At 44.5% G+C, this 27703-nt stretch overlaps 1 protein-coding gene across 5 annotated transcripts in view; it reads left to right on the forward strand.

The window, feature by feature from the left end:
* The window catches only part of LOC111149132 (transmembrane protein 150C), a 79080-nt gene that overhangs the window by 41666 nt on the left and 9711 nt on the right, over window positions 1–27703 (forward strand). For 2 of the 5 annotated variants that reach the window (XM_022506070.1, XM_022506069.1), the window contains exons 2-5: window positions 22202–22291; window positions 23101–23154; window positions 23271–23303; window positions 23811–23878. In XM_022506070.1, the coding sequence (XP_022361778.1) occupies window positions 22212–22291; window positions 23101–23154; window positions 23271–23303; window positions 23811–23878 (235 nt within the window). In that variant the 5' untranslated portion in view covers window positions 22202–22211. Of the gene's footprint in view, window positions 1–15395; window positions 15620–19113; window positions 19160–22201; window positions 22292–23100; window positions 23155–23270; window positions 23304–23810; window positions 23879–27703 lie in introns of those variants that run through there. The other 3 variants (XM_022506071.1, XM_022506068.1, XM_022506072.1) reach the window with 3 other exon arrangements.

The following is a 27703-nucleotide window of genomic DNA, read 5'->3' on the forward strand; positions in this document are numbered from 1 at the left end:
TAGGGTTATAAGGTCTAGGGTTATAAGGTCTAGGGTTATAAGGTCTAGGGTTATAAGGTCTAGAGTTATAAGGTGTAGGGATATAAGGTCTAGGGTTATAAGGTCTAGGGTTATTGTTGCTCTTTATATTTTCCATCACCTGCCCTGGTGCCTGGCAGGAAGGAGAACTGTGTCATAGTATCACAAAATACTTTCATTTCTTCTGCTTCCATGACCCCTTTTCACTCTCTGTCTTTTCCTTCCTGGATCTTGGCTTCTGGGTGTAAATAAATCATCTGCATGAGATCTTGCCATCCAAAATGATTGTTTTCTCTTGATTCAAGGTTTCAACCCCTTCATAACTATCAGATACGGCTCAAAGAAGCAAAACCACAATTGGAGATTTTATATATATTTATATATTTATATATATATCTATATATATATATATATATATGATTGATTATAGGGATTTAAATTTTTTTTTAAAGTATCTATTAGTCAGAAAGAGAGAGAGCACAAGCAGGGGGAGCAACAGGCTCCCCGCTGAGCAAGGAGCCCAGTGCAGGACTTGATCCCAGGACTCTGGGATCATGACCTGAACTGAAGGCAGAAACTTAACCCACGGAGCCACCCAGGTGCCCCAGGGATTTGAGTTGAACATGACTGCAGAACTGGTTAAACTGTGCAGAGCTGTTGTCTCCCCTTCCGTGCGGGAGCATGAAGTCCACTGGGCAGACACTGGGCAGTACAGATGCATGAGCGGGGACGTGGGGGAATGTGAAGGAAGACTGAGTCCCATGAGCACACGGTGGAACTCGTGAGCATGAACTGGAACCCACGAGGACAGACGGGGACCGAGTCTGTTCTCCTGCCGTCAACCTTGGTGAAGCAGGTGTCCCACCGGAGAAGCCGGTGCCTCTGTCATGGAGCAAACACACTCCTGACCCAGGAGCTGGAGAAGCTGAAGGGGGGTCTGGACAGAGGGGAGCCGCAGCAGACCCACGGCGGCCCTGCAGCAAGGAAGGCGTCGGCAGACAGACAACCCTGTGTGGGAGCCACAGGAGAACCCGCCCCAACCTTCCGACATAAAGGCAGAGAGGCTCTGCGCATCTAAAATCGTTCCAAGATAAAGCCCGGTTCTGTTTTTTCCTTAAATGGCTCCTCTTCACTTTCACCTCCAGATCTCATGTGAGCAAATCTCCTGTGGCCCTCTCTTAACCAGAAACCTATGGGGAAGGAAATTCTGGAGAACTTAACAAAGTCAACACAATATCTGTGTGTCTGATTCGGAAATTCCTGAGGTTTACTCTGTGAACTGAAAAATCTGAAATATGGGCAATATTTTATCCCCCCAAAAACCACTGTGCGGTGGTGGTGAGGGAAAATCCGTTCGTAGATTGGATGGCAGTGGAAGTGGTTCCAGAAAGATGGGTTAAGAATTCCCTGGCCGGGGGTTCCTGGGTAGCTGGGTCGTTAAGTGTCTGCTTTCAGCTCAGGTCATGATCTCAGGTCCTGGGATCAAGTCCCGCATCGGGTTCTCTGTTCAGTGGGGAGTCTGCTTCTCCCTCACTCTTCCTCTGTGTTCTCTCTCTCTCAAACAAATGAATAAAATCTTTAAAAAAAAAAAAAAAAGAATTCCCTGGGGGAAGGCTAAGACATCCCACAGGAGACAAGTCATGATGTGCAACAGAAGACTCTCAGTTGCCAGTCAGAGGCACAATTATGTGAGTATATTGTCTTTCCTGAGGTGAGATAGACCTAAGCAAGATTATCAGTAAATTTCAGAGCAAAGCCATCTAAATTTAATTAATTAGAACATCATGCATTACAGTTCATTGAGTTTTTTTAGTAAGTGGTGAGTGTAATAAAGAATAATAGAGTTTAGTAGAACCATAGTGGCCAAGAGCTGGGACTCAGCCACTTCTAGCTGTGTGACCTTGAGCAAGATGTTAAACCTTTGTCAGCCGTTGTGTTCTCATTTGTGAATTGGCAGTAGGAACGGTGTGTCCCTCACGGAGTTCTCACGAGGACTTGCGAATTCATAGAAAGTGCTCAGCAGAATATTAGAGGCATCGTATATTAACTGCGGCCAATATCCTGTCATCATCGTTGTGGTTGCTATTATTTTATCATTGACCTAGGAAATACTTCCCAGGCCAGTTGATTTCCAGAGTCTCCGTAATACCTTTGTCCACTCAAAGTGACAGGCCAGTGTAGCAGATGGGCCAGCGTGGACTGTTGGAAGAAATTTGCTTTAATTATTAGTAATGTAATTAGTTATTGTAATATATTTGTAATATGACTAGTTGTAGTATAACCTTAGTTGCACTCGTCTTCTCAGCCCCAGCCCCAGCCCCAAAATGCATTCCTGCACTTGGCTGTAAAACTTCTCTTTTCCTTTGTCTACGAAATGGGCTTTGTGGCTTTTCTGCATCCCCTGTCCTACCAGACTGGGGCAAGGATGGTTTTAGAACCCAGGGTGTGACGGCTGGAGACACAGGCAGGAGGCATCCTGCCGGTTGGTGATGTAGGCAGCTATGATCTTCGCAGGAAGGAATGAGATGAGGTTGAAGGGATTGATGGCCTCCCCATAGCAGAGGTTAGGGACTTGTTTTGCGAGGCCACAGAAAAGCAGACTGATGTCCACTGCAGCCATGGGTGTCATTTTATAACCATAAACAGGAGCCAGTAAGCATTTATCTATCTGCCCGAGAGAGAGAGAACTGGGTGTCTCTTTATCTTTGTTGAACAATTAAAAACAGAGAATGGAATATTGTCCTTTAATTAAGGAGCTATTCTAACCTCTTAGTTTATCCTGATTATCATTGAGTTTCCATAAATCTTCATCTCCTGTAAATCTGCAGTCTCATTTTCTCTCCCCCATCTTAATTAGGTTTTCTGGTTTCTGGCCATTATAACTGGAGAAAGATCACTGAAGTATAATTTGGAAATTATAGCCCGTTCTGGTTTTATTACCCAAGTCCAGTATTGATTGGATCCCCAGAATGTACTTTCAATTACATCCCTCTCTTTTAGAACAAAATCTATGAATCGTATCAACACAGTGACTTTTTCTCCTTTATTGAGCCCAAACTGACATTACTCCAAATAAAAAATTCCCTCGTTGGAAATGAATTAAAGGATTTCTATTCATTGAAAGATGCGTCCTGCAGGTCCCACCTCGGATATGTTTCTAGGAATGAAATGCATCAAGCGTTCTTTCTGCTTTTGCCTCCAGACCCCCGAAGTATTTCTTGAATTTGTCTCTTTCATGATCTCTCAACAGCTTCTGCTTTGGTCCAGGATGCGGGTCTCTCTCTCCAGGAACATAGCAGACCTCTCACTCCCCCCGAATATTTCTGTACTGCAGCCGCACTGAAATCGCTTCCTGGGTAAAACAGGTTCAAGACCGCATCTGAGGCTTTGTTCAAGCTCTCCCTCTGCCCAGAATGCCCTTTGAAGCATTGTTTGCTGGTGAATTCTGTCAAGACTGTTTTAAATGTCACCTTCTCCTTTAATCTCTTCCCAGCTCCCTCTGCTGGGATTAAACAGGCCTTATTCTGGGCTGGGTAGAGCTTGCTGGTACTGCAAAAACTGTTACATTTGCATTTGTAATTATTTCATTGTGTCGGTCTTCGAGATGCCTTTCGAGATGGGGGCTGCGGGGGCCGGGGCGGGGTGGGGGTGGGGGGGGGGGGGGGGAAATCCTTGCCTTCCTCATTGAACCTAAACCACTGGCTCCCCAACGCAGTAGCTGAGGCAGGGAGGCACTTGGTAAATACTTGCTGAATGAATGTAAATACAATCTTATTTGTTTTGATGGCATATAAATAAGAAAGAAAGACATAATAAAGATGACAATTACTTGGATATTTTTCTCAAGAAACTAGAGAAAGCTGCAAGTAACTTGTTTGCAATTTAAAAGAAATGGGCTATTCATTCACATTTGGAGGATGAAATTCTGGGCTCCCAGGACACACTTCTCTCTCGAAATGAAGTGCTAGTGCCACCTAAATGTACAATGAATGCCTTGGGGAAAGAAAAAACCTTTTTTTAAAATTTTCCTTGTTGTCCCCCAAAAAGAAAATCAAAGAATAAAATGGTTCTTCTGAGAAAATCATAGCTTGTGTCATCTAATTTTGAATTAGAGTCAGTCATGGTTTAGTTATTGTGTTTCAATAAAGCAGGTCATTTTGACCCAACACACTTTCCCTCTCATTCTCTTGACATCATCTAGAATGCTTCGTGACCGCACAGTCGGCTATCCGGATGGCCTGTGGAGACAGTGCCCATTTTGATTCTGTGCGTTAAGATGCCAAAATTTCTTTGTCCCCAAAATCAATGTAAAGCACCTCTTTATCTTTGTAAATTTATCATTTAGTACTCATCTGGAAGTAAACTCGTGAGTGCTCGTGACCTCTAACTGATTGCCAGAATACGTTCTGTCGTGTTTGTTGGAGCTTCCTCCCATCATGGCCGCCCTCACGGTCTCTCCACATTGTCTCACTGGGGGCAGTTGTGGATTTTGGTGAGGGAACAAGGACAGGACACACCCTGGCTAGCTCACTATTCCCACCCGGAGAACTCCCAAGAAGTGTGACTAGAACGTGGCAGTCCTTCATGTGGCCGCCGCCCCTCTCTCAATTTCCCACGTCTTTCTGTTTCTGGAGAATTCCATAAACATATAGTGAATTTAATCCTCCCAAAGCACTGTCTTCCCCTTATTGCTCTATAAAGGGATGCCCACCCCTTTACCCAAGAATGTATTTCCTTTCAACCCCCTTCCCAAGCAAGGGTGGTGGGCTCCATACAGCCTGGCTGCAGACCCCTCCCCGGCCTTGCCTCCCACCTCACGTCTCCTCAACCAGTCGCCCCTCCCATCAGCCACGCTGCCCCACCAGCTCTTCCCCACAAATACTTTGTACTCCCTTTTCCGGCAGTTTCTCTGCTAATAGCTGCTGTTCCCTCTCAGTATGTTGGGATTCTACTCATCATCCAAGGCGCAGCTCCAACACCACCCTCTCCACAGACCCTGTCCTAACCTCCATAGTCAATTAATCACTCTGCTGTAGTATAGACATAGATCTTTGTTTTCAGTGTAGACACAGCAGTAATCAGGTTGCTCCTTATACCGTAATTATTTGTGTCCCCATTTATGTTCCCTTGAGCCAAAGTCCCTGCTTTCGTTTTACTCTTTCAAGTCTTGTATTTCCCATTTCCAAGCACAGCGTCTTTCATTCACTCTTGACCAGACATTCACTGACACCTGACTATGGGCCAGGCCTTGTTCTACACACTGGGGATGAAGCAGGAAACGGAAGATGAAACGTCTTCTCTCATAGAGCTTACATTTAGTGAAAGAGGGTCTGATTATAGAATAAATTGATAAAATACGGTAGGAGGTGCCATGGAGAATAAGGAAGCAGACCGGAGCAGGGGGTTCAGGAGGTGAGGGGTAAAGGTGATTTAAAGTCGGCTTTCAGGGAAGCCCTCCCCAGAAGGTACCATCTTGGTGAAGATTTGTGGGGGTGAGGGGAGTCACGTGCATTTTGGGGGGCAGCTCAGAGAGGCATTGGGGATATCTGAGGACCACGTGGAGGCCAGAGTGGCAGGAGCCCGGTGGGGAGGTAGTGGGCCAGGTCAGAGCGGAGGGCCCTCGGAGGTGGGGGCCAGGATGTTTACCCGTGGCAGGTGTTGAGCTGAAGAAGTCCATGATCTGATCTGTGTTTCAGAAAGATACCCCTGGGGCACCTGGGTGGCTCAGTGGTTAAGCCTCTGCCTTTAGCTCAGGTCATGATCTCAGGGTCCTGGGATCGAGTCCCGCATCGGGCTCTCTGCTCTGCAGGGAGCCTGCTTCCTCCTCTCTCTCTGCCTGCCTCTCTGCCCACTTGTGATCTCTCTCTGTCAAATAAATAAAATCTTTAAAAAAAAAAAAGAAAGAAAGATACCCCTGGCCGCTGTGGTGGGACAGAGCCAGGATCTGGATCGTTTCTAGATCAGGTCTTGCTGGCACGTTGAATGTGGGTGTTTGAGAAACTGAAGTGTGTAAGGTGACCCTGAGGCTTCTGGTCTGAGAAACAGGAAGGATGGAGTGGCAGTTAATGGAGAAGTAGAGACTGCAGGCTTATGGGACCGAGATCGAAAGGACATCTGCGTCCACTGACGCCTAAAGAGGCCCCAAGTTCAGTAAGTACAAGATTTCACACGTGCGTGACCGGGGGAGGCCTGGGGGATGGACTGTCAGCAGCTCACTTTTTCCACATGGCATTGCTGGGGGCTTACGCTTCCCATTTCCCAACTCTTAATTCCACATGCGTGCAATCCCCAAGTGCAGGTGGTCTGAGGGCGACACGATGTGGGAGACATGCCCGGGCCTCGGCGTGTGTAGGAAGAGCGCAGAGCAGGTGCGGGAGGGCGATGGGGCCCTGGAGTGCCCACGACCCACGCCTGGCTCGCAGCTTTTCACGTTTCTTCCTTCACTACCCAGGAAGTCCAGTCCTTGGAGGCCAGCTCACAATGACAACCAGAACAGAAATGCATTCACAGCGGAATTAAAGTAACGTTAATTATTTGCTTAGGCAATTCCTCTCTTGTCAGTAACTCCATTCAGAAAACCATATTATAGCGGCCCCCCAGGTGGCTCAGTCGGTTAAGCGTCAGCTTCGGCTTAGGTCATGATCTTAGGGTCCTGGAATTGAGCCCTGAGTCGCTAAAATAAATAAATGAATAAATAAAATCTTAGAAAAGAAAACCATATTATAGGCTTATAGATGACTTGGTAGATAGGGATTTGCGAGAGGATATTTCTGTCAAACAAAACTAGTTTGGAATCAAAGCACCCCCAGTCCGGCGCTACTCAGACACACTAGGAATTCTAATGGCTCAACACCCTCAGTCAGCGGATCCGCCCTTAATTCACACAAGCAAGGACACTTCACCATGTTAAGCGGAGTACAGCGGATCTGAGAATGTGAACACCACGCTATAAACTCGTTCTCTACAGAAAGAGAACAGGCTATTTCCTGATGAGCTCTCTCTCAAAGAAAACGGCTTTCCCAGTGCGTCCTTTACAAGGGGACAAAGGACAGTAGGGCTGGTACAAGGGCATTATAGGTACCAGAGCTGGTAGGGAAAAGGAGCATACGCAGGGGGCCTGTCCTGAGAGGTGGACGGGTGTTCACTGTTCCACAGCCAGGCCACCAGGCCACAGCGGAGAGAGACGGTTGCTCCAGGTCGGATGAAGGGAAGAAGGAGGAACTTGGGAGAGACTGCATGTGTGTCACAGGGGTGGTTGTCCCACCCCCACTCTTGTCCCCTCCATTCTGGGGAACAACTCTGGCGGGAGAGTGGGAGGGCTTCAGCCTTCATGGGGAGGTAGAGCTGGCGTTTGAGCAGTGAAAGGGACAGTGGGAGAACGGTATCCTGAACAGGTGACTCGAGTTCAAGGCCACAGTTTCCTTGGTCTGGTGATGGGACACCCGAGGGCCACTGAGAGGCATGCCAGCCTTTGTTATGGAGAGCTGAGAAACATGCCAGTCCTGGGGCGCCTGAGTGGCTCAGTCGGTTAAGCATCTGCCTTCAGCTCAGGTCATGATCCCAGGGTCCTGGGATCGAGTCCTGCATTGGGGCTCCCTGCTCTTGAGGGAGTCGGCTTCTCCCTCTGCCCCTCCCCCCTGCTCATGCTCGCTCTCTCTTTCTCTCTCTCTCTTGCGCTCTCTCAAATAAATTCCTAAAAAATTAAATTTAAAAATTAAATTAAAAAAATAGAAACATGCCATTCCTCCCAGCGGCATGCTTACAAGTCGTTGTTGGGTTGAGGGGTTGAGGAAGACAGAGAAGGTTGATAATTTATGAGGTCTGCTGCAGGGGCTTTCTGGACAGGAACTGTACAAAATGAGAAACTTATTAGATCACCTTGTACAAGGTGTGTGGCGGGCAGCCTGGCTGTGGAAGAACGAGCATGAGGCAGTTAAGCACGTCTTCTGAGGCCCTGGATTCCGTGGTTCTCGCTGTGAGGATGCAGGGGTTCTGAGTGTATGGGGGAGTTGGGGTTCTGAGTTGTTGATTCGTTCTTCTGGCCGTGGAAAGGACGCAGGGTGATGTACGACCTTCAGCACTGGTCTAAACCCCTCAAAGAAACCTCTGCTCCCACCTCTTCCATGTGGTTTTTGTCTTTCCAAAGAAAAGTCACCAGTGTGATTTCTAAGAGACAGCTGGGAGGATTTTTGTACAAGGTCATACCCTGCTTCACCAACAGAACATTAAAGCCTAGCCTAGATTCTCTTTCCAGTTTCTCACCGAATTCCCAAGTTGTTACTGTTAAACTGGAGTAAATCTGTAGTTCTTCTTGTTTCTCTTGGATCACAAATGGGTCGGGCATCAGTGAGATTAGGACAGCTACTTACAATAATAGACTTCTCATTACTGAGTGCTTGCCATATGCTTACCGAAGAGCCTTACATGTATGAACTCCCTTAATCCTTGTGGCAGCCCGAGGAGACTGGTACTATTATGATCCCATTCTATAGATGAGAAAACTGAGGTTTAGGGAGGTTAAGCGATTTGCACATCCCCCCCCCGCCACTCAGTGGCAGAGCCTGGACTTGAGACCAGAGAATCGGGATCCAGGACACGTGTTCACGGTCCTGGCTGTGGAGATGGGATGAATTCTCAGTAGGGCCATCACCTTTGGTATAAGGCATCCACCGCGCAGCTGCCCGTCTGCTGGCCCAGGACATCCAAGTTCCGGGTTTGGGCTTTGACGGCCAGGTGCAGCAGACTAGCATTTCTCAGCCTGTGTTCTCCCCCTGGCCAGGTAAGGTTCTGCCTGAGTTTCCTGCTCAGCATCCCCATTTCTTGAGCTTTGTGGACTTCTCTGTCCCGTGGGGATTTCTTGTTTGCTCTGGTTTGTTTCGTGTTTGGTTGTTTCTCTTCCCGGACCCAGGCCTGAGAGGTGCTGTCCGAGCACAGCAGGTGGCAGGCAGCATCCTGCCGAGGCGCTGTTTGTCTTGGCACGTGGAGCTGGGACTCTGGGTCAGAAGAGGTTGCCCTGATGCTCTTCGAAGCTGCGGGCTAGCGACTTCCAGGCACGAGGGTTTCATTTTCAATTAGCTGTGGTCAGACGGCTCTACCAAGTTGTGTTTGTGTTTTGCCTTAGGGATGGGAAGGCATATGAAGAAACTACATATGGTGGAGGTTCTAGAAAAGGTTCTTCAGAGCTGCTGAATCAGGCATGTCGAGAGTAAATACCTCATTGTCATCTATCAAATAAAATTAATAATGTTTCCTACCCTTTTTTTAGACCTCCCAGGATACCATGAGTCATCATCTGATTCCCGATCTAGAAAACGCAGCTAGCTCTTTACGGGGAAGCTGTGGGTGTGTATTTATAAAACCTTTGTAAAAGTTATGTGTGGAAAGGTTAGTCGCTGCTAAGGAAGGAAGCCATTCCCTGGCCTTGATTCTTCCACGTCCTTAAAGAAACCACCTACTTGCTTGGAACATCTGATCCGGCAGAGCAGAAATCTGTGAAATTACTGTTGCCTAAGAATGGAGCTCATAGACAGAGTGACTTTGTCATTTCTGTGTCGAAGGGTGTGAGGCATTGGACGAGCCGCCTGGCCTGCAAACAGAGCACGGGAGCGCAGTTAGAGTGTGAGTGTCAGCTAGAAGAAAAGACTCAGCTGTTGCAACAGGAAACCCGACAATAATGGGGCTTAAAAACGAAGGTGTTTTTGGTTGTGTTAGAGTCCAGGGTGACAGGCCCCCGTCATCGGCGGAGGAGAGGTTCACAAGAACCAGGCCACGCTCAGCACAGCTGCTTCCTTCTGCTCGTTGCCATCTCCGCTCGTGGGAAGAGTGTTTGAGAGCTGTGTGCGCCGGGCCAGGAAGGCCCCACGGCAGTTCCATGGTGACTTCACAGCCCGGAGGGGTTTGGGCTGGCAAAGGCCTAGCTAGCCATTCTTGGAACATGGAAGAAAGGCCCAAGAATGGGTTGTCTTTTTTTTTTTTTTTAATTTATTCATTTGAGAGAGACAGTGAGGGAGAGAGCACAAGCAGGGAGGAGAGGGAGAAGCAGGCTCCTCCTCACTGAGCGGGGAGCCAGACCTGGGACTCGATCCCAGGACCCTGGGACCACAACCCGAGCTAAAGGCAGTTGCTCAACCTACTGACCACCCAGGCACCCTGAGGATGAGCCTTCATAGACATGGACAGCTAACAGCCCGGGCACAGTTGGTCCCTCCGGCCACCAGGTTTCACTGAACACCCTGTTTCCAACTTGTGGAACTCTCTCTCTTCATCCCAAGCGAGACAAGCGAAATGCGACCATTAATGCACCCCCTGCGAGTTCTCGGTCTCTGGGTAATGCACAGCCCTTCCACCAGGCTTGGATGTGGTTTCTAATGGTCTGACCACCTGTGAACCGGAAGGCACGTGACCTCCCCTCTACACTCATACTCCGTGCGCAGTGGTAGAGCAGGGGTAGAAACCACAATTAAGGAGAAAGAAATGCACACAGCAGCCCCCGGCTGGAATTCCAGAGTGGGCAACGGGAGGGCTCCCTACCCTGCCAGAGAAGGTTCCCCCATGGGACCCTGATTCTGCCTTTTCAAGAGGACTCTCCTCATTCAGGGCTCTCTGTGTCCCTCAGCCCTGCCCTTGGACGGGCGTTGCCCTATCCTCTTTAGCGGAACCTGAAGCGGGTGGTGGGATCTGCCCCCCTCGGTGGCCGCCCAGCTTTCGCAGCGCGCGGCCTGCCGGTGCAAATCTGGAGGTCTGAGAGCACCGCCGTCACGAGGTTTCAGTGGCTGCAGTACCTTCACGAAAGCCACAATTCCCTCGGAAACTCCCCTGGCTCCTGGTCGGCTAATTTCCAGGCAGTTCACATACCAGCAATCTCTCCCCAAGTTCGTTCCAGGTCGTGGCTCTCAAGCCTGCTCTATCTCTCTGCTTCCACGCTTGCCTCTCTCAACCCAACGGCAGCCATAGCGGGGCCTCAGAAACAGACGACTTTGGAAGGAGGGGAACACGCTTTTCTCTGATCTCTCATCTCCTGCTGTATGAGGTGTAGCGGCCACGGGCCTTTCCAACCCTTCAGGGCCCCAAATTTCTAAACTCTTCCCCGTCTTTTGCGTGTCTCTTTGTAGTGCCGTCTATCGCGCCCTAGGCTTGTCTCTTTCCTATCATTCATACTAAGAACAAGAACAGCTAATTTGCACTAATACGCAGGCTCTTTCCAGTAGTTTCTCATAAAGTTAGAAGTGCAGTCGGAATGTGATCTGCTTTCCAAGTCAGACGTATCAGGGGACAGTTTTATTTTCTTTCTTTTCTTTAAAGAATCAAGAAACTTTGTTGACGCAGACCAGATTTTTAAAGACATTTTCCCTGTGTCTATTTAACCATGGTGAAATATCATAACACTGAAGTTACCATTTTAACCAATGTAATTATGTGATTCAGTGGCACTAAGTACATTCCCACTGTTGTGCAACCCTCACCACCGTCCATCTCCAGAACTCTGTTCCCATTAAACATGAACTCCCCATTCCCCCTTTCTCCTCAGTCCCTGGCAAGCCATTCTACTTCCTGTCTCTGTGAATCTGACCACCCTAGAACTACCCTTAAACTGTAATCATACACATACGTCCTGCCATCACTGGCTTGTTTCATTTACTGTGATGTCCTCAAGGGTCATACATGTTGTAGCCCGGGTCAGAATTTCCATCTTCTTTAAGGCTGAGTAATATTCCGTTAGATGTACATATCCCACGTTTTGTTTATCCCTTTCCCCATCGATGGGCATTTAGGCTGCTTCCTTCTTTTGGCTCTTGTGAAAAATGCTGCTGGGAACACAGATATGCAAATATCTCCTCAAGTCTCTGCCTTCGGTCAAACGGAAGTCCTGGATCGTATGTTAATACCTGGTTTAATGTTTTCAGGACCCTTCACGCTGTTTCTCACAGCAGCTGCACTGTTTTCTCTTCCCAGCAGTGGTCACAAGGGTTCCAATTTCTCTATGTCTCTGCCAACACTTGCTATTTTCCAGGATTTGGGGGGGGGGGGGTTGATAATAGACATCCCGATGGGTGTCTTTTTCTTTTCCTTTTTTTAAGATTTTATTTTTAAGTAATCTCTCTACCCATCATGGGCCTTGAACCCACAACGCTGTGATCAAGAGTCACATGCTCCACTGACAGAGCCAGCCAGGCGCCCCTTCCCAAACTTTGTCATCACCCCATTGGTGAAGTGTTTGTCAATTTTAGACATTATGATGATTGATCCCTAAATGCTTCGGTATGTGTCTCTAGGAAATAGAGACCTTTTCCTATATGATACAATGCTATTACCATAGGATGCTATACTGTTATCATATGAACACTCCCATTCCACTGGAGAAAAGTTACAAATAGGGTCATGCTTACTTGAAAGGGAGGCTGCTAATGAGGCTGTAGTTGGGCACCACTTGCCCGGTTTTAATGGAAGAAGGAAGAATGGATTCTGGTGTTTTACCAAGCTACAGCAACAGTGCAATAAAGGCTTCCCTGATTCACATCACAAAAATTTGGGTGGCTGGTTTGCCGGGAGTTTGGTGCAGTGTCTCAGTGACGTTATCAAGGAGTCTGTTCTTTCCGTCTTCTGCTCTGCCGCCCTCGGTCTGTTGTCTTTGGATCCTCCTGTTTGTTGTCTCATGATTCCATGACAACCAACATGGCACTAGGTATCAAGTTTTCACAACAGCATCCCAAGTGGGAAAGGAGAAGAGTGGAAGAAGCTTCCCATTACGAGGGATGCAAGCCCTTCTCATTTGCTCTTCAGCAAGTAGACCTCCCCTTGACTCTCACTGGCCATGTTCAAGGGGTCTGGAAAGATACTCATTGCTGGAACAGGATAGCTATGATTGGCTTAGACCAGTAATGACTTAGACCAGTTAGGGCTGGAGCCATTGCAGTCCTAAATAAAGCTAGATACTGTCAGCTAAGAAAAAGAAGGGAAATGACTGGTAGGTTGGCAATAAATCTGCCACATGAGAAACATTTTAAAATATTGTTAAAGATATAAATGGATATAAAGATATAAATGACGCCTGGTTGGCTCAGTTGTTAACCATCTGCCTTCAGCTTGGGTCATGATCCCAGGGTTCTGGGATCAAGCCCCGCCATCAGGCTCCCTGCTCGGTGGGAAGCCTGCTTCTCCCTCTCCCACTCCCCCTGCTTGTGTTCCCTTTCAAGCTATCTATCAATTTAAAAAAATCATCTTTTGGGGGAAAAAAGATATAAATGGACTCTGGGGAGGATCTTGGCTTAGAAATTCTAAGAAGATATCAAATTGAAAACCTGGTAGGAGGGGCCTCTTTCTGGGATTATTCCATGAATGGTGTGGGGACAGTGTCTACCATCTCTTTCTGAGAGAAAGAGTTCGTTGGGCCACTTGCATGAGAGGATCCCTACAGTGATCTGTCAATGGAATGATGGTAACTGCTTCTAGAAATTGAGAGAGCACTAGGGATAAACCAGTCACCATGGTTCTACTTAGAAATCATCATGTTCTTTTGGAGATGGTAATATTTTATGGAAATCTTTTACTAATTAATATATCTTTTGCCAGTGCTCATAAAAATTATTTGGTGGCAAAATTGACCTCATTGATTGAACAAAATTGCTCACATCCAATTAAAGAAAGTCATATAGGGCACCTGGGTAGCTCAGTGGGTTAAGCCTCTGCCTTCTGCTCAGGTCATGATCTCAGGGTCCTGGGATTGAGCCCCACATCGGGCTCTCTGCTCAGTGGGGAGCCTGCTTTGCCCTCTCTCTCTGCCTGCCTCTCTACCTACTTGTGATCTCTCTCTCTGTGTCAAATAAATAAAGTTTTAAAAAAAGTATATTTTAGGATGACACCAGGTCACTCAAATTATGCTTTCCCGAACTTAGGATTCAGTGAAAGCAAAATTTTTACTGTCAGCATAATGAGCTGGTTGTACTGCAGTTTTATATCTGAGAGCCTGTAAACATTTTAGCAAAACAAAACAAGTAGTCCTTGTTATTACCCCTTATTATTGTAAATGAATTACAAAATAACACAAGCCTTCCACACTGGCCCATGACACGAACCAGAAAATAGCTTAAGATTCCCAGAACATTAAAAAAAAAAAATCAAGGAGCTCACAGACACTGTGACAATCCCAGTTTTTAGTGGGTGACTTGCTAATCTTTCCTGTTCCATTCCAGCTGGCCCTGAGAGCAGGAAAAAAATTGCTTTGGCAGGGAGCTCATTCCTGAGAAATTATAAAATAAAAAAAACAGATAACTGACGACTCCAAACATCACTTGCAGTGGAATATAGTTAACACTGAAAAGCCATCAAATGCTAGTGCTTCCAGTGTATTTCCAGCCATCATAAAAACCCTCTGAGTAGGTACCATTATTATTCCCACTTGACTGATGAAGAAACTGAGGCACAGAGAGAGCTCAACAGCAAGCTCACACAACCAGTAGTGGCAGAGCTGAAATTCAAAGTCATGGTCGTCTGGCTCCAGAGTCCTTGAGCTGGAGCTGCCTCCTCACCGTGACCCTAGGTTGTGAGAAATTCTTCTAATTCATAACAGGCACATCCTTTCCAGCCCCCAAAGTATTATCTTAACTTTGAGGACATTTTACTGTAAGCAGTTTCTCACCAGTAAAGTTGTAAAATCTGTAAACGATGATGACACAGTGGGCTTTATTTTTCCGTTTGTAGGTTGGCGGAGCTTTACCATTGCTGCTAGAATAGGTGTGTCTTCAGGGATCATCACTGGGAACAGTATGCTATATTCTTGACTTCCCAAGCTTCATGAGGTTATACTGCAAGAACCATCTGTTTGGAAATTTGATGATTAATTATATGACCTCAATTTTATCAAGACCCCTTTTTCGAGTCCATTAAAGTAGTTGGAGTCCTAGGTGCTGGGGTAAAGTGTGCTTAAACTAACACTTTGTTGGGGCACCTGGGTGGCTCAGATGGTTAGCATCTGCCTTGGGCTCAGGTCATGGTTCCAGGGTCCTGGAATCGAGTCCCACATCAGGCTCCTTGCTCAGCAGGGAGCCTGCTTCTCCTTCTGCCTGCCATACCCCTGCTTGTGTTCTCTCTCTCTCTCTCTCTGACAAATACATAAAATCTTTTTTTATTAAAGATTTTATTTATTTATTTGACAGACAGAGATCACAAGTAGGCAGAGGCAGACAGAGAGAGAGGGGGAAGCAGGGTCCCCACTGAGCAGAGAGCCCGATGCGGGGCTCGATCCCAGGACCCTGAGACCATGACCTGAGCCGAAGGCAGAGGCTTAACCCATTGAGCCATCCAGGCGCCTCATAAATAAAATCTTTAAAAAAAATTAACACTCTGTTTGCTTCCATGAGATTGTAAGTTTTAAAATGGCCAGGTCTTCTCTTGATGCTTAACAGCTAGAAGACTTACAGAAGAGCATAAGTGTCACCAGCAGGAGCCACCACAAATGTTTGCTACAGGTCAGGTTCTCTCTGAGGAAGAATGAAGCTTCAGGAGAGCAGGGGCCAGATCAGCATTTTCAGCCTTTGACTCTGTGCCAACAAGTCTCCACGACGCAGTCTCACTTGTGCCACAGACGGGGTGAAAGAAAGTAAAGGTAACTCAAACTTTGGGAATATTTATTGCAAGAAAAGGACACAAAATAGACATGTACAGAGAGTACAGAGAGCTCGTATTGGCTCTCTAGGAGGATTTGACCATCTGGATAACAGCTTTGCAACTCATTTGGGTAAATGATACCATTTGGAGGAGAGCCTTCCAAACCAAATCTAAATGCCAGAACCCCTTCAAGAAGGTTTGTGCAATTTGGGCTCTTTACCTCAGACAGTTTCCTCAGCCAGAAACGCTTTGGGTGCCATTGTTTCAGATTTAATTTACCATTTGGGACACGGGAACAATCCTAAGTTTCTTTAAGGTATAATTGGAAGATTAGTATCAACGGAATAAATATTACACAGAATTAAAAAAAGAATAATTCAGAATGCAAAGATAAAAGTATCTTAGGAGTGTGGAGTACTCCTTCCCCACTCCCCTTCTTTTCCTTAAAAAGGCAAGGAAAAATGTGCTGTCTTAGCTGGTAGGTACCATGTTGCTATAGCTCCAGGAAGAGTAGAATGTGTCCTTGCTAGGAAATATAAAGTTTGGGTGATACTTTCTAACGTGACTGGAAGTGATGGACCCGTTTATTTTAATGGTGTCTGGTCTGGGAAGATAGAAGAAAGAGAACCATCTCCGTTTCAACTCTTCATTCTCAGATAACACTGGGAAGCGAAGAGAGTTAATTCAATACATCTATTCATTTATTCTTTGCAGAGGTACTTCCAGTCAGATATCTAAACTTACCAAGCCAGAACAGCTCAGAGAGGATTATGAAACCTCACCAAATCAATGTTACTTCCTGCTGCCTCCGGACTCCTCCTCCAGCAGGGAGAGCAGAGAATGCGTCGGTGTTGTTTCTCCACTGCAGGTTTCTCTGGTCACATAATAAGCTGCGTATGGGCTAAAGGACAAATAGGTTATTTTGGATGAAAAGAGAAAAGTATACATAACAGAGTCCTCTGCTGCAGTTAATACAGTCCCACCAGGGAGAGAGAAGGAAGTAACAGGACAAAGAAATGTCAGATGGGGCATTGATAGGTTAGCAACACCAGAAACAGTACCAAATAACTTAAAGATGGATAGGGATGTGACACAGGGAAGGGAGACCTGCCCATCTTCACGCGCGCGCACACACACACTTCACTGTTCTGTTCTTAAGTTCATGCTTGTCCGTTGCCAAAAGAACGCGGCCTGGTAGGGCGTGTACTATGACCAAAGTATATGTTCTTCATTACAGGATCTTCCTTTACTACAGCAGAAAACTGACCTGGAGCATCACATATTTCCTGATCCATGTCAAAGTGATTCACAAACTGTTTAGGGTCTAGCCCACTTCAGTAAGACAATAGAGATCTATAGTTTAAAAAGACATAAGCATGGGGTGCCTGTGTGGTTCAGATGGGTAAGCGTTGGACTCTTGATTTCAGCTCAGGTCATGACCTCAGGGTCATGAGATCAGGCCTCGCATCTGCTTAAGAGTCTCTCTCTCCCTCTCCTCCTGCGCCTCTCCCCTCTCCCCAGCTCGCACTCTCAAGTAAATAGATGGATAGATACATACATACATACTTACATATATACATACACATAACCAGGGGTGCCTGGCTGGCTCAGTTAGTAGAGCATTAGTTAGTAGTGACTATTGATCTTGGGGTCAGGAGTTCAAGCCCCACATTGGGCATAGAGCTTACTTAAAAAAAAAAAAAAAGACATAAGCAGATCACAGATTTAAACGTAAAATTATAGATCTTTTAGGAAAAAATAGAAAATCTTTGAAATCAAGGGGTAGGCAAATAATACTTGTCTTAGACTTAGACTTGACATCAAAAGCACAATTCATAAGAGAAAATCTTGGTAAGTTGGATCTTAAACAAAATTAAACTTTAGTGGGGAGGCACCTGGCTGGCATAGTCAGTAGAGCATGAGACTTGATCTCCCAGTTGTGAGTTCAAGACCTATACTGGGCATAGAGCTTATTTGGAAAAAAAAATTTAAACTTTCCTCTGCAAAAGACTGTGTTAAGTGCCAAGACTATTTAGTGGGGGAAAAGATAGTCTTTTAAACATTGTTCTGGATATGCAAATGAATTACATTACCTTGCACCATATGCAAAAATTAACCAAAAATGGATCAAAGACCTAAAAAGGAAGAGCTAAGGCTATAAAGCACCTTGAATAAAACAGGGGGGTAGCCTCATTATGTTGGATTTGACAATGATTTCTTGGATAGAATATCAAAAGCACAGACAACAAATGAAAAAATACAGTGGACTTCATCAAACTTAAAAACTTTGGTGCATCGAAGGACACTGTCAGCAGAGTGAAAAGGCAACTGACATCATGGGAGAAAAATGTGTAAATCATATACTTGACAAGGGATTAATATCCAAGGATTAACTAATATATTTATTAATATATAAAGAACTCCTACCACTCAACAGTAGAAAAACTGAAAAACCCAATTTAAAAATATGCAAAAGACATGAGTAGACATTTCACCAAAGATATGTACATGGCCAATAAGCACATGAAAAGACACTCAGCCTCACTGATTATTAGGGAAATACAAATCAAATGGCTACTAGTAAACAAACAGAAAATAACAAATATTGGTAAAAATGTGGAGAAATTAGAGCCTTTGTATACTGCTAGTAGGAATGTAAAATGATACAACTACTCTGGAAAAAGTTTGATGGATTCTTTAAAACTAAACATGCAGACGTTCCTGGGTGGCTCAGTGGGTTAAGCGTCTGCCTTCAGCTCAGGTCATGATCCCAGGGTCCTGGGATTGAGCCCCACTCAGCAGGGAGTCTGCTTCTCCCTCTCCCTCTGCCCCTCCTCCCTATGCTCTCTGGTGCATGTGCACACTTTTTTCTCTCAAATAAATAAATAAGATCTTAAAAAAAAAAAAAAACCTAAACATGCAATTATTACAACCCAGTACTTGGCAGTTGTGGGCATTTAATCCAGAGAAATAAAAACTTACATTGACACCAACTCCCATATGCTAATTTTCTATAGTTTCTTTATTTGCAATAACCAAAAACTTGAAACAACCCAGATGTCCTGTAATAGATGAATGAATTTGTAGACGCTTACCACAGAATGCCACCCGACAATAAAAGGTGCCAAACTGTTGAGAAACACAAATCTTAGATGAATCTCCAGGGAATTATGTTGGGTGGAAAAAAGTCAATCCTGAAGGTTGCATACTATACGATTCCATTTGTATAACATTTTGAAATGGTAAAATTTATAGAACTGGAGACAGGATTCATGGTTGCCAGGGACTTAGAAAGGAGCGTGTGCAGGAGGAATGTGGGTGTGGTTATAAAAGAGCAAAAAAAGGAATTCTTGAGGTCATGTAACTCCTGTCATATTGGTTTCCCTTTTAGGAACAACTCTATGTTCTTTATCGGACTGTTGTGGTGATCATACAAATCTACACAGGTGACAAAACTGCGTAAAACTAAATGCACACACCTAGCAAGGAATACATATAAAACTGGTGAAATCTGGACGAAGTCAAGGACTGAACCAGTGTCAGTATCTTGGTTGTTGATTGTACTATGTTTGGACAGGATGTTACCATTGGGGAGATAGAAGAATACAGAGGATCTCTGTGTATTACTTCTTAAAACAGTGTGCGAATTTGCCATCATCACCACCCCTGCGAGAATGGTGTAGCCGATATAAAATTCTGAAGAAGCTCCACAGCAGTTCCATTGGAAACTAAAAATACAACTATCCACAGACTTACTCTTTTTATCTCCCAAGGCATCCCTTTAAGGAACTGGCAATTTCTTATATCATTAGGCAAGCAATACAGTATGGTTTTCCCAGAATTTGCCCTATGAGAATTAAATTAGTAGGGGCGCCTGGGTGGCTCACTCGGTTAAGCACCTGCCTTGGGCTCAGGTCATAATCCCAGGGTCCTGGGTTCCAGCCCCACATAGGGCTCCCTGCTCAGCAGAGAGCCTGCTTCTTCCTCTCTGTCTGCCTGTCTTTCCCTCCGCTTGTGCTCTCTTCTCTCCCTCCAATAAATAAAAATCTTTAAAAATAAAAAAAAAGAAACAGTTAAAATAATTTAGGACAATAGCCATTAACCATCTGAGAACCTTTGACAATAAGATAAGAAGAGCAATGCATACTGAAAGATATCAAAGGATATCAGGAAGGATGTCTGCATTCCTTGAGAAAAGCAGGAGCCAGGAGAGGAAGATAGTATGAAGCTGTCCTGAGCCCTGCCTAGGAGGGAAAGTACCTCGGCCTAACACAGGCACTGATCTGCTTGGCACGGCTGCCATTTCTGGAGCATATATTATGTGTGAAGTGCTTTACCTGCATCGTCATTAATCCTCAACACAACCCTACCAAATATGAAATTATCAGCATACTTACTAAGGCTTAAGAGATGAAATCCCAAGCCCGAGATCACACAAGTAGTGAGTGACAGAGGTGGATTTCCGGCCAATGCACCACCACACCATTTCCATCCACCATACTGCTTCTCTTTAGAGGAAGTGAGCACATAAAACTACTACAGCTTGATGCCATGGCCTTAGAGTTATCTCAACTCTCTTCGTTCTACTTTCCTGCTTCCTCATTTTGATTGCCCAGAGAGAGTTTCTGAAATGGGAACCAGTGTGAGTATCTGTCCATTTGGCAGTTGTATTTCCCCTGTGCGTGAATGCATTGGCACTGATTTATTCACTGGACTACTGTAAAAATGGTCAAGAGGCATGGGTTCCCTGCAGCCTGGTGATTTTCCATGCACCGGAGCATTCTGTTACTGCAGACGTAGAAGACACCGTGCTTGGGTTAACCTACCGGGTACTGCCTCCCTTGTGAGGCCAGTCTTCGATGTCCTCCCTCTTTTAAAATCCAGTCTTTATGAAGCAAGATGGGGAAATGGTGTTAGTTATGTAACTGGCCCAGACCCAGAGAGTTGATTACTGGCAACGTTAAGGTTGAGAACTAGGCCTCTGGACTCTTATCCAGTGTAACCATTTCATCTGTGCTCACCCTGTCAGAGCAACCGATTGCAGGGGCAGATGTGGGAAAACTGGTTTACGTGCTCAGTCCGCATTCCCATTTTCTGTACTCATGCTACATCTTTGGCTAATGATGAAATTATTTTTGTTAACAAAACTGATAGCTTTATTATAAGCCCACAGCTTTCTGGACGGAAATAAATGAAGAGGCACTGACTAGCCATAGTGGGTGTGCTTCAAATGTTCATCATCCTCCCACATTACATAAACTGGGTAGCCAGGCCTGCTGGTTCCTACAACAGCTTCTCCGTAGTGAATAGACTATTACATAGAAGCCGTTGTATTCGTGAGATGTCCCCTCAGTTATTCCCACCTCCTGGTATGGTATGTGGCACAAGCAGGACGTCCGTCCTTGTGGACTGGATTAGAGTAGACTGGATTAAACGGATTCAAAGTGGTTCTAACATATTTCAACTCTCAGCTTCCGTCATTTATTTAACACCCATCCCACCCAGACAGTTGTTGAGAACACACCATGACTGATCACAGACACATTAGGTCCGGGTGTGTGTCCCCTCACCCAAAAGATCTACTTTATCAGGTAGGTCACTTCTGGTAACCGAGACCTTCCTGACACTGAGTCACCACCTTCCAGGGAGGGTCATGTTAGTTCTCTGATCCCAGGACTTGGGAGGTCCAGGGAGTGTCAGTGTGCAAAGGCAGATAGGGAGGTGCTCAGATACATGGCAGTGCTGGTTCAAACTCGTAAGCAGCTGGTGGTTCATTGGAAAACTCAAAATAATGAGCAGTGATAGCTCCTTAGAGATACCTACTAATTACATTACTCTTCTGTTTGGCAGGTCACCTGTGGAGGGCAATTTCTCATAGACACTCCTGCGGCTTCTCTTTTTCACTTCCATCTTGTGGGGAATCTTTTTATTTATTTTTGCTTTCAAATATAACATCCAAAATGCCTGACATCTGTTCTTGTTCCCCCTTGTGTTCATTGGAGTTAGTTTAAAAGTATTCACAACACATTGTTTTCCAGAACATTCATCTTTAAAGTCTTCGGAGATAGCTGCTCAATAACATGTCAAGAGAAAAGTTCAGATTTGCAAAGCATTTGTCATTTCTTCCTGCACTGCTAATGTACTTAGTAAGCATTTGTTTCTAGCATTCTTGTCTGCCAAGCTGTAGACATATGTACATGCCAGATCCATAGGGCCATAAATCCATAACTGTTAATAATCGCACGAAAAGTAGGTTGGAATAAGCCTTTGTTTCCTAGCCTTCTGTAAGTCCTAACCTAAACCCTTTGTCCTTGCTTAAAAATACTGATGCTCCTATCAGGATAACTGTGTTTGTGAGAAGTTTCCCATTTAGTTCTCAAATCAGGCTCTGGAATATTTAAGCTAATGCTAGATAACAGTCATCCTTGTTAACTGCTCAAGGGATTTCCACGAGCATAAGTGGCAGTAATAGATTTGGATCATGGTTTCATAAAATACACTTCTTTTAACTTCCTTCCCGCCCTGAAAGGGTAAGGTAAATTTCTGCCTTAGTTATTAATGTCTGTTCATTTTATTTCAGTGGTACAGGCATGGATGGGAAGAAATGCAGTGTATGGATGTTTTTACCTCTTGTATTTACTTTGTTTACTTCAGCTGGATTATGGATAGTGTGAGTATTCTCTTAATTATTTAAGGACTTGGGTGCAGTGTAGATCAAAATGTAGTTTTGATAGTGTAGGGCATAGCTATCTGTCTTTATAAATACTTTAATGTTTACTAATTCGACCTTGCTAAAGTCCCCATTTGCCTTCCCTTCTTCTATTACCCAAAGTAAATAGCAAGAGCGAGTAATAAATTACGCCAAGCAGATAGTGAAGAATACTGATTTTCTTTTGTGTTCCCATGTTCTTTCAATAATGAACGTTCTATAAACTGGTGATAGGGATTCATTATTTGCAAGATTTGCTCATTATTCCCACTTGCTAAAGATTCCATTCACAGTTCATTGCATTGTTCAGTGTGACTGGGGTTGGTATGTTTGTAAAATGGGTATCGTTACATTTTAAGTCTCGGCTTATCACTAAAGGATGCCCACACTTGCTTATTTCAAAGCCAGTTCCCTTCCAGCAAATTATTTTAGCTCCCTGAAGTCCATTGAGAGAGGTGGACACACTCCTGAGAAACTAGACAATTTGAATTCTAATTTTAGTTTGCTCAAAGTTATCAGGTCTTATTTCTTTGTTTTCCAGTTTCCAGATTATAATGATTACCATCAATTTGGCAGGGTGTCTTGAAAACTCAAGAAATAGAATTAATAATCACATTTGAACTTTAAGGAGCTGAGTGATTTATAGGTAAACATGATAATAATGCATAGAAATAATGCATATGATTTAATGTGGCTAGTCTAGTAAAACTGGGAAACAAATGAGTCTTTAAAATTTTGTTTTATAAACTTTCCTTGTTCTTTCTTCACAGATACTTTATAGCTGTGGAAGATGACAAAATTTTCCCATTAAATTCAGCTGAAAGGTAAAATCAGTCTCTGGGTAATTCATTGTTATCAATGGATGTAACAAAACTTCTGCCACTGGTGATTAAACTGTGCACAAATGACTATACTTTAATCCGTGTTTCTGGTTTTCCAGGAAACCGGGTGTGAAGCACGCACCTTATATAAGGTAACTCAATAGCCCTTCTAATCTGTTGGATGCTAGGAGAAGTTGGGAGAGTAATTTAGTTTGGGCTACTGGGTGGCTTACAAACAAAAATTTGTTTAAAAATTTGTTTAATTTTATTTAAATAAAATTTAAAATAAATTTTAATAAATTTAAATAAAATAATTTATATACAGCTTGGGTGGCTGGAGGTCAAAGATTAGGGTGCCAACAGTCAGGTCTTAATGACAGCCCTCTTCTGGGTTGTAGATGGCCATCCTCCCACTGTGTCCGCCCATGGCAGAAAGGGGACAAGATAGCTCTCTGGGATCTTTTTTATAAGGGCACTAATCCCACTCAGAAGGGTTCTACTCTCATGACCTGAGTATCTCCCAAAGCCCCTACCTCCTCATCGCATCTCATTGAGGGTTGGGATCTTGACGTATGAATTCTGAAGGGACACAGGCATTCAGCCTGTTGTGGGTGACAGGTTTTCATATGGTGATAATGAAACACGACATCATTTTCAAGTATTGCAGGTGACGAGCCCCCAGCAAGCTGCGTGTTTAGTCAAGTCATGAACATGGCAGCCTTCCTAGGTAAGCGGGCTGAAAGAGGGCTTCATGTGCTTCGGTAGCTTTCTTTTTTATTTTAAATCCTTCCAAACATCAAAAGCATGGTGGGCTTAGCAGTTAATTTGGTGTTGTATCATGTCAGTTATGCTAATGCTGGCTTTTTGTTTCGAGGGTCTTTTTCTCATACTTTCGTGTTCACCCTGCTTACCTTACATCTTCTCTTCCCCTTATCATCTTTATCATTTCAGTGTATCCTTGACATTATGTTTTTTGCCACATGAAATACTATGAGATTGTCATAAAATTCCCGCATGAGAATGTAGTGTCGTGCAATACATTTGCATTAAAAAGAATGTATTTCTTCACTGGCAAGGATGACAAATGCATAGGCTTTGTGATAAATATTGACGTGGAGACACTGTCTTTAAATCCCCAGGCCAACATGAACATGGGTGACGCGGTCTCCTGTACATATATACACATACCAAGATGGTAAACGGAGATGTAGGTTAAAAAAAAAAAGAAGAAATCTTTGGTACTCAGGTCTGGTCCCCGTTCCCTACTTTCCCTTCAGGGCCCAAGACCATCATTTCATATCATGTCCCCTTTGTTCTGTGAGTGTTTCCTTCCGAGGATCAAAGGAACCAGCCATCATCTCTGTCCCTTTCCACTTCCCCCTCGTATACCATCTCCCCAAGACCAGTCTCCTCAGAGGGTCAGCTAATATCATCATTGGCATGTTGTAGGGGATGGGCCAGTGACAACTAAATTTTTCAACAACAGTTTTCTGGAAATAGTTCTTTTGGATGGTGAGAATTTCAGCCTTGGTAGCACCTGTCCCCCAAAGAGATGACCTGTTATTCTAAGTAGAACGCCATCCCAAAAAATCCTACTCATTAAGATATTTTTTAATGTTTGCTGTCGGAAAAGGAAAGACCTATAGAAATTACTGGAAAATCAAGGGAAATGGTTGGTCCAATAGGCAACACGGGCACAATCTTAGTTTAGAAGGCTCAAAACATGAGAAACATGGAGAACGTTCTGCAGGAGGCCCAAAATGCCCCTCTTGAACCTGTGTTCAATGAGAAGCACACTGGGGGACTTGGCTACAGTTACTTAAGTTCCTCTCTGGAGCTAACTCTGTGTGGGTCAAAACCTTTCACCACCCAGGTGTCCCCAGAACATAGCCCATTTGCCTGAGCAGGAAGTCTTCTGGAAGGCATGGACTGCCAGGCCACTACTAAGGAGGAGGTCAGCAACCCTCGTGCCGAAGTTGCTGAGTCTGGAAGAAGCTCTCCTTGTCATGCCCTTGGTAGGCAGGATTTTCATGTCCTGGCTATTCCCCAGTTCTGGAAAAGGCGGTAGTTGCTGCAGCTAACACATACTTGGGCACCGGTTCCAGTCCCAGCCAGTCAGGTTTTGTCTTCCCTGCCGTCAGCCTCAGCTACCACGAGGTTTAATTCTCACTTTTTTCCCCTACTCTTGACACCAAGGCCTAACTGACTGCTAAAGAGCCATTTGCATTTAAGAGAACGCAAAGGCCAGAGAGAGAGAGAGATTTCTTGAATCCCAGGGTCAGGGACCTTTCCCAGTTTGCCTGCAGTTATACCACGTAGGCCTGAAGGTTGGAACCTACTCATCATATGATCTTCCCCACGGGGCGCAGTAATAACAATAATTAATAGCAGTCATCCATATTCCAGGCACAATGCTAAGTGCTTTGCAAATACCACCTCATCTACTCACAAGGCACAGGAGACTGTCCTTATTAAAAAGCTGTCACAAGCTGTTTGTCCTCCATTTGGGCTTTAAAGACACCAATGAACATGCTGGAAGCCACATATTGCTTCCTTCACGTTCTGAAAACAATATGGTATTTCCCCATAGTCTTTAGTGTGTACTCTTCAAAATGCCAATTTGCACAGCTCACAAATGTATCCAGTTATAAAGCTTATGATTAACTAATTAGAAAAGCATTTCCAAAAACAAAGTAATGAAAACCACCTCCCCTCTTCCAGATGACATTCGTCATCATCTGACCCGCTGGTCCTCCCATTCCAGCAAAAGACACTTAAGCCTTTACTAGCTCTCGCTCTGAGGTATTCTTTATTATCTTCTGTCATTTTCGGTGCCATCTGGTAGACACAAGACTGATGAAGATTAGTGTACAGTGGGAGGAAACTAACAATTATTTATCAACCCTGGGAGTGAAAAAGAATCCATTTACTAATGATTCCTGCTCAAAGTGGAGGAGGCTTCGTCTTCCCAGGCAAGTCCCTGCTAGACCTCAGACTGTTGCTGTAGACGGCATTACTGGCTTTAAGGAACAACCCGGACTGCCTATAAGTCGCTGCTTTTTGGCAGCCATCGAGATTTACAGATGAGTCAGGGCAGCATTTATTAAAATCGCTAGCAAAGATCTTCTGTCATTTGATGTACTGATCAATGACCGAACTCAGTTATTTTCTTTACGCAATTAGTTATGCACTTTGTCCTGAATCCACATTTTTATTCCCCACCCCGGGGGCAGGTGGGGGAAGAGACCTAAGACAAATTTCTTGAAAGGAATAATCTTTTCTGTCTGTTGTGAGGATAAAGCTGATAGCGGGATGATTTCCGTCACCAACAGCAGCTGCTCCCCCCCGATTCAATGAAAACACATTGATTGCCGTGTTCTACTGCAGTCATAAATAGGAATTATTGATGCATAAACAATAAAACTAAACAAATGAAAAAAGCATCTGGCCAGGCACCAGTTTAGTACTGTGAGGAAGAGCTGCTATTTTGGGTTTCAGGTTTAAAAGCCCAACCAGGAGTGCTTGGCTGGCTTGGTCGGTGGAGTGTGGGACTCTTGACCTGAGGGTTGTGAGTTCAAGCCCCACAGGGGGGGCATGGAGCCCACTTCAAAAGCAAATAAATAAATACAAATAAAGCTCCAGTCAGCCTCACAGTAAAAAATTTGGTATAGAAAATAGGCAATTATTCTACTTTCTGTGTTCTCTTAAAATATATAATAGGGGATACTTATATAGCAAAGGACTATTCCAAATACCATAAACAACAGAAGGGTAGGTTTTAATAATCTTTTCTAAAACTGTTAATCTAAAAATTTCTTTTAGAGATTTTATTTATTTGACAGAGAAAGAGAGGGAGAGAGAAAGCACAAGCAGGGGGAATGGGAGAGGGAGAAGCAAACTCCCCACTGAGCAGGGAGCCCAATGCGGGGCTTGATCCCAGGACCCTGGGATCATGACCTGAGCCGAAGGCAAACACTTAACCAACTAAGCCACCCAGGTGCCCCTAAAATCTAAAATTTTTAATGAAACTAAAAGACATATCTTCTGATCAGAACATTAATGTAGTATAAAATTGGTCAGCATATATAAAGACAGCTTTGAAATCATCCCACTACCCCGAAGTCTTTTTCAAGCATGTATATTTAAATCACTACTTGGTTGAAAAGGACTTTGTAACCAATAATCTGAATCTGCCTCCATTAAACCTGCTAATAAAACTGTTAAAAGGACCAGAAGCTTATAATCTCCACCTTAAAACTTCAATTAGAATCTTTTTTTTTTTTTCAGTGCAGCCCCTATGATCAGCATGGGGCCTGAACTCACTGAGATCAGGAGTCACATGCTCCACTGGCTGAGCCAGCCAGTTGCCCATACAATCTATCTTTAAAGGAAAATTTGCCTAGTCAGAGCTGATTAATAATGGTGTTAGTAGGTAAAGAGGGCAGAGTGTGGTGTTTGGACTGCTGTTCTGGAAGTTAGGACTGTTGGGTTGAATTCATGTCTTCAAATAGGTTTCTGTTTCCTGCTTAATTTCATCATCTGCTCATGACCA

Source organism: Enhydra lutris, unplaced genomic scaffold (assembly GCF_002288905.1).
Source record: "Enhydra lutris kenyoni isolate GAN:26980312 unplaced genomic scaffold, ASM228890v2 scaffoldscaffold21, whole genome shotgun sequence".
NCBI lineage: Eukaryota > Metazoa > Chordata > Mammalia > Carnivora > Mustelidae > Enhydra > Enhydra lutris.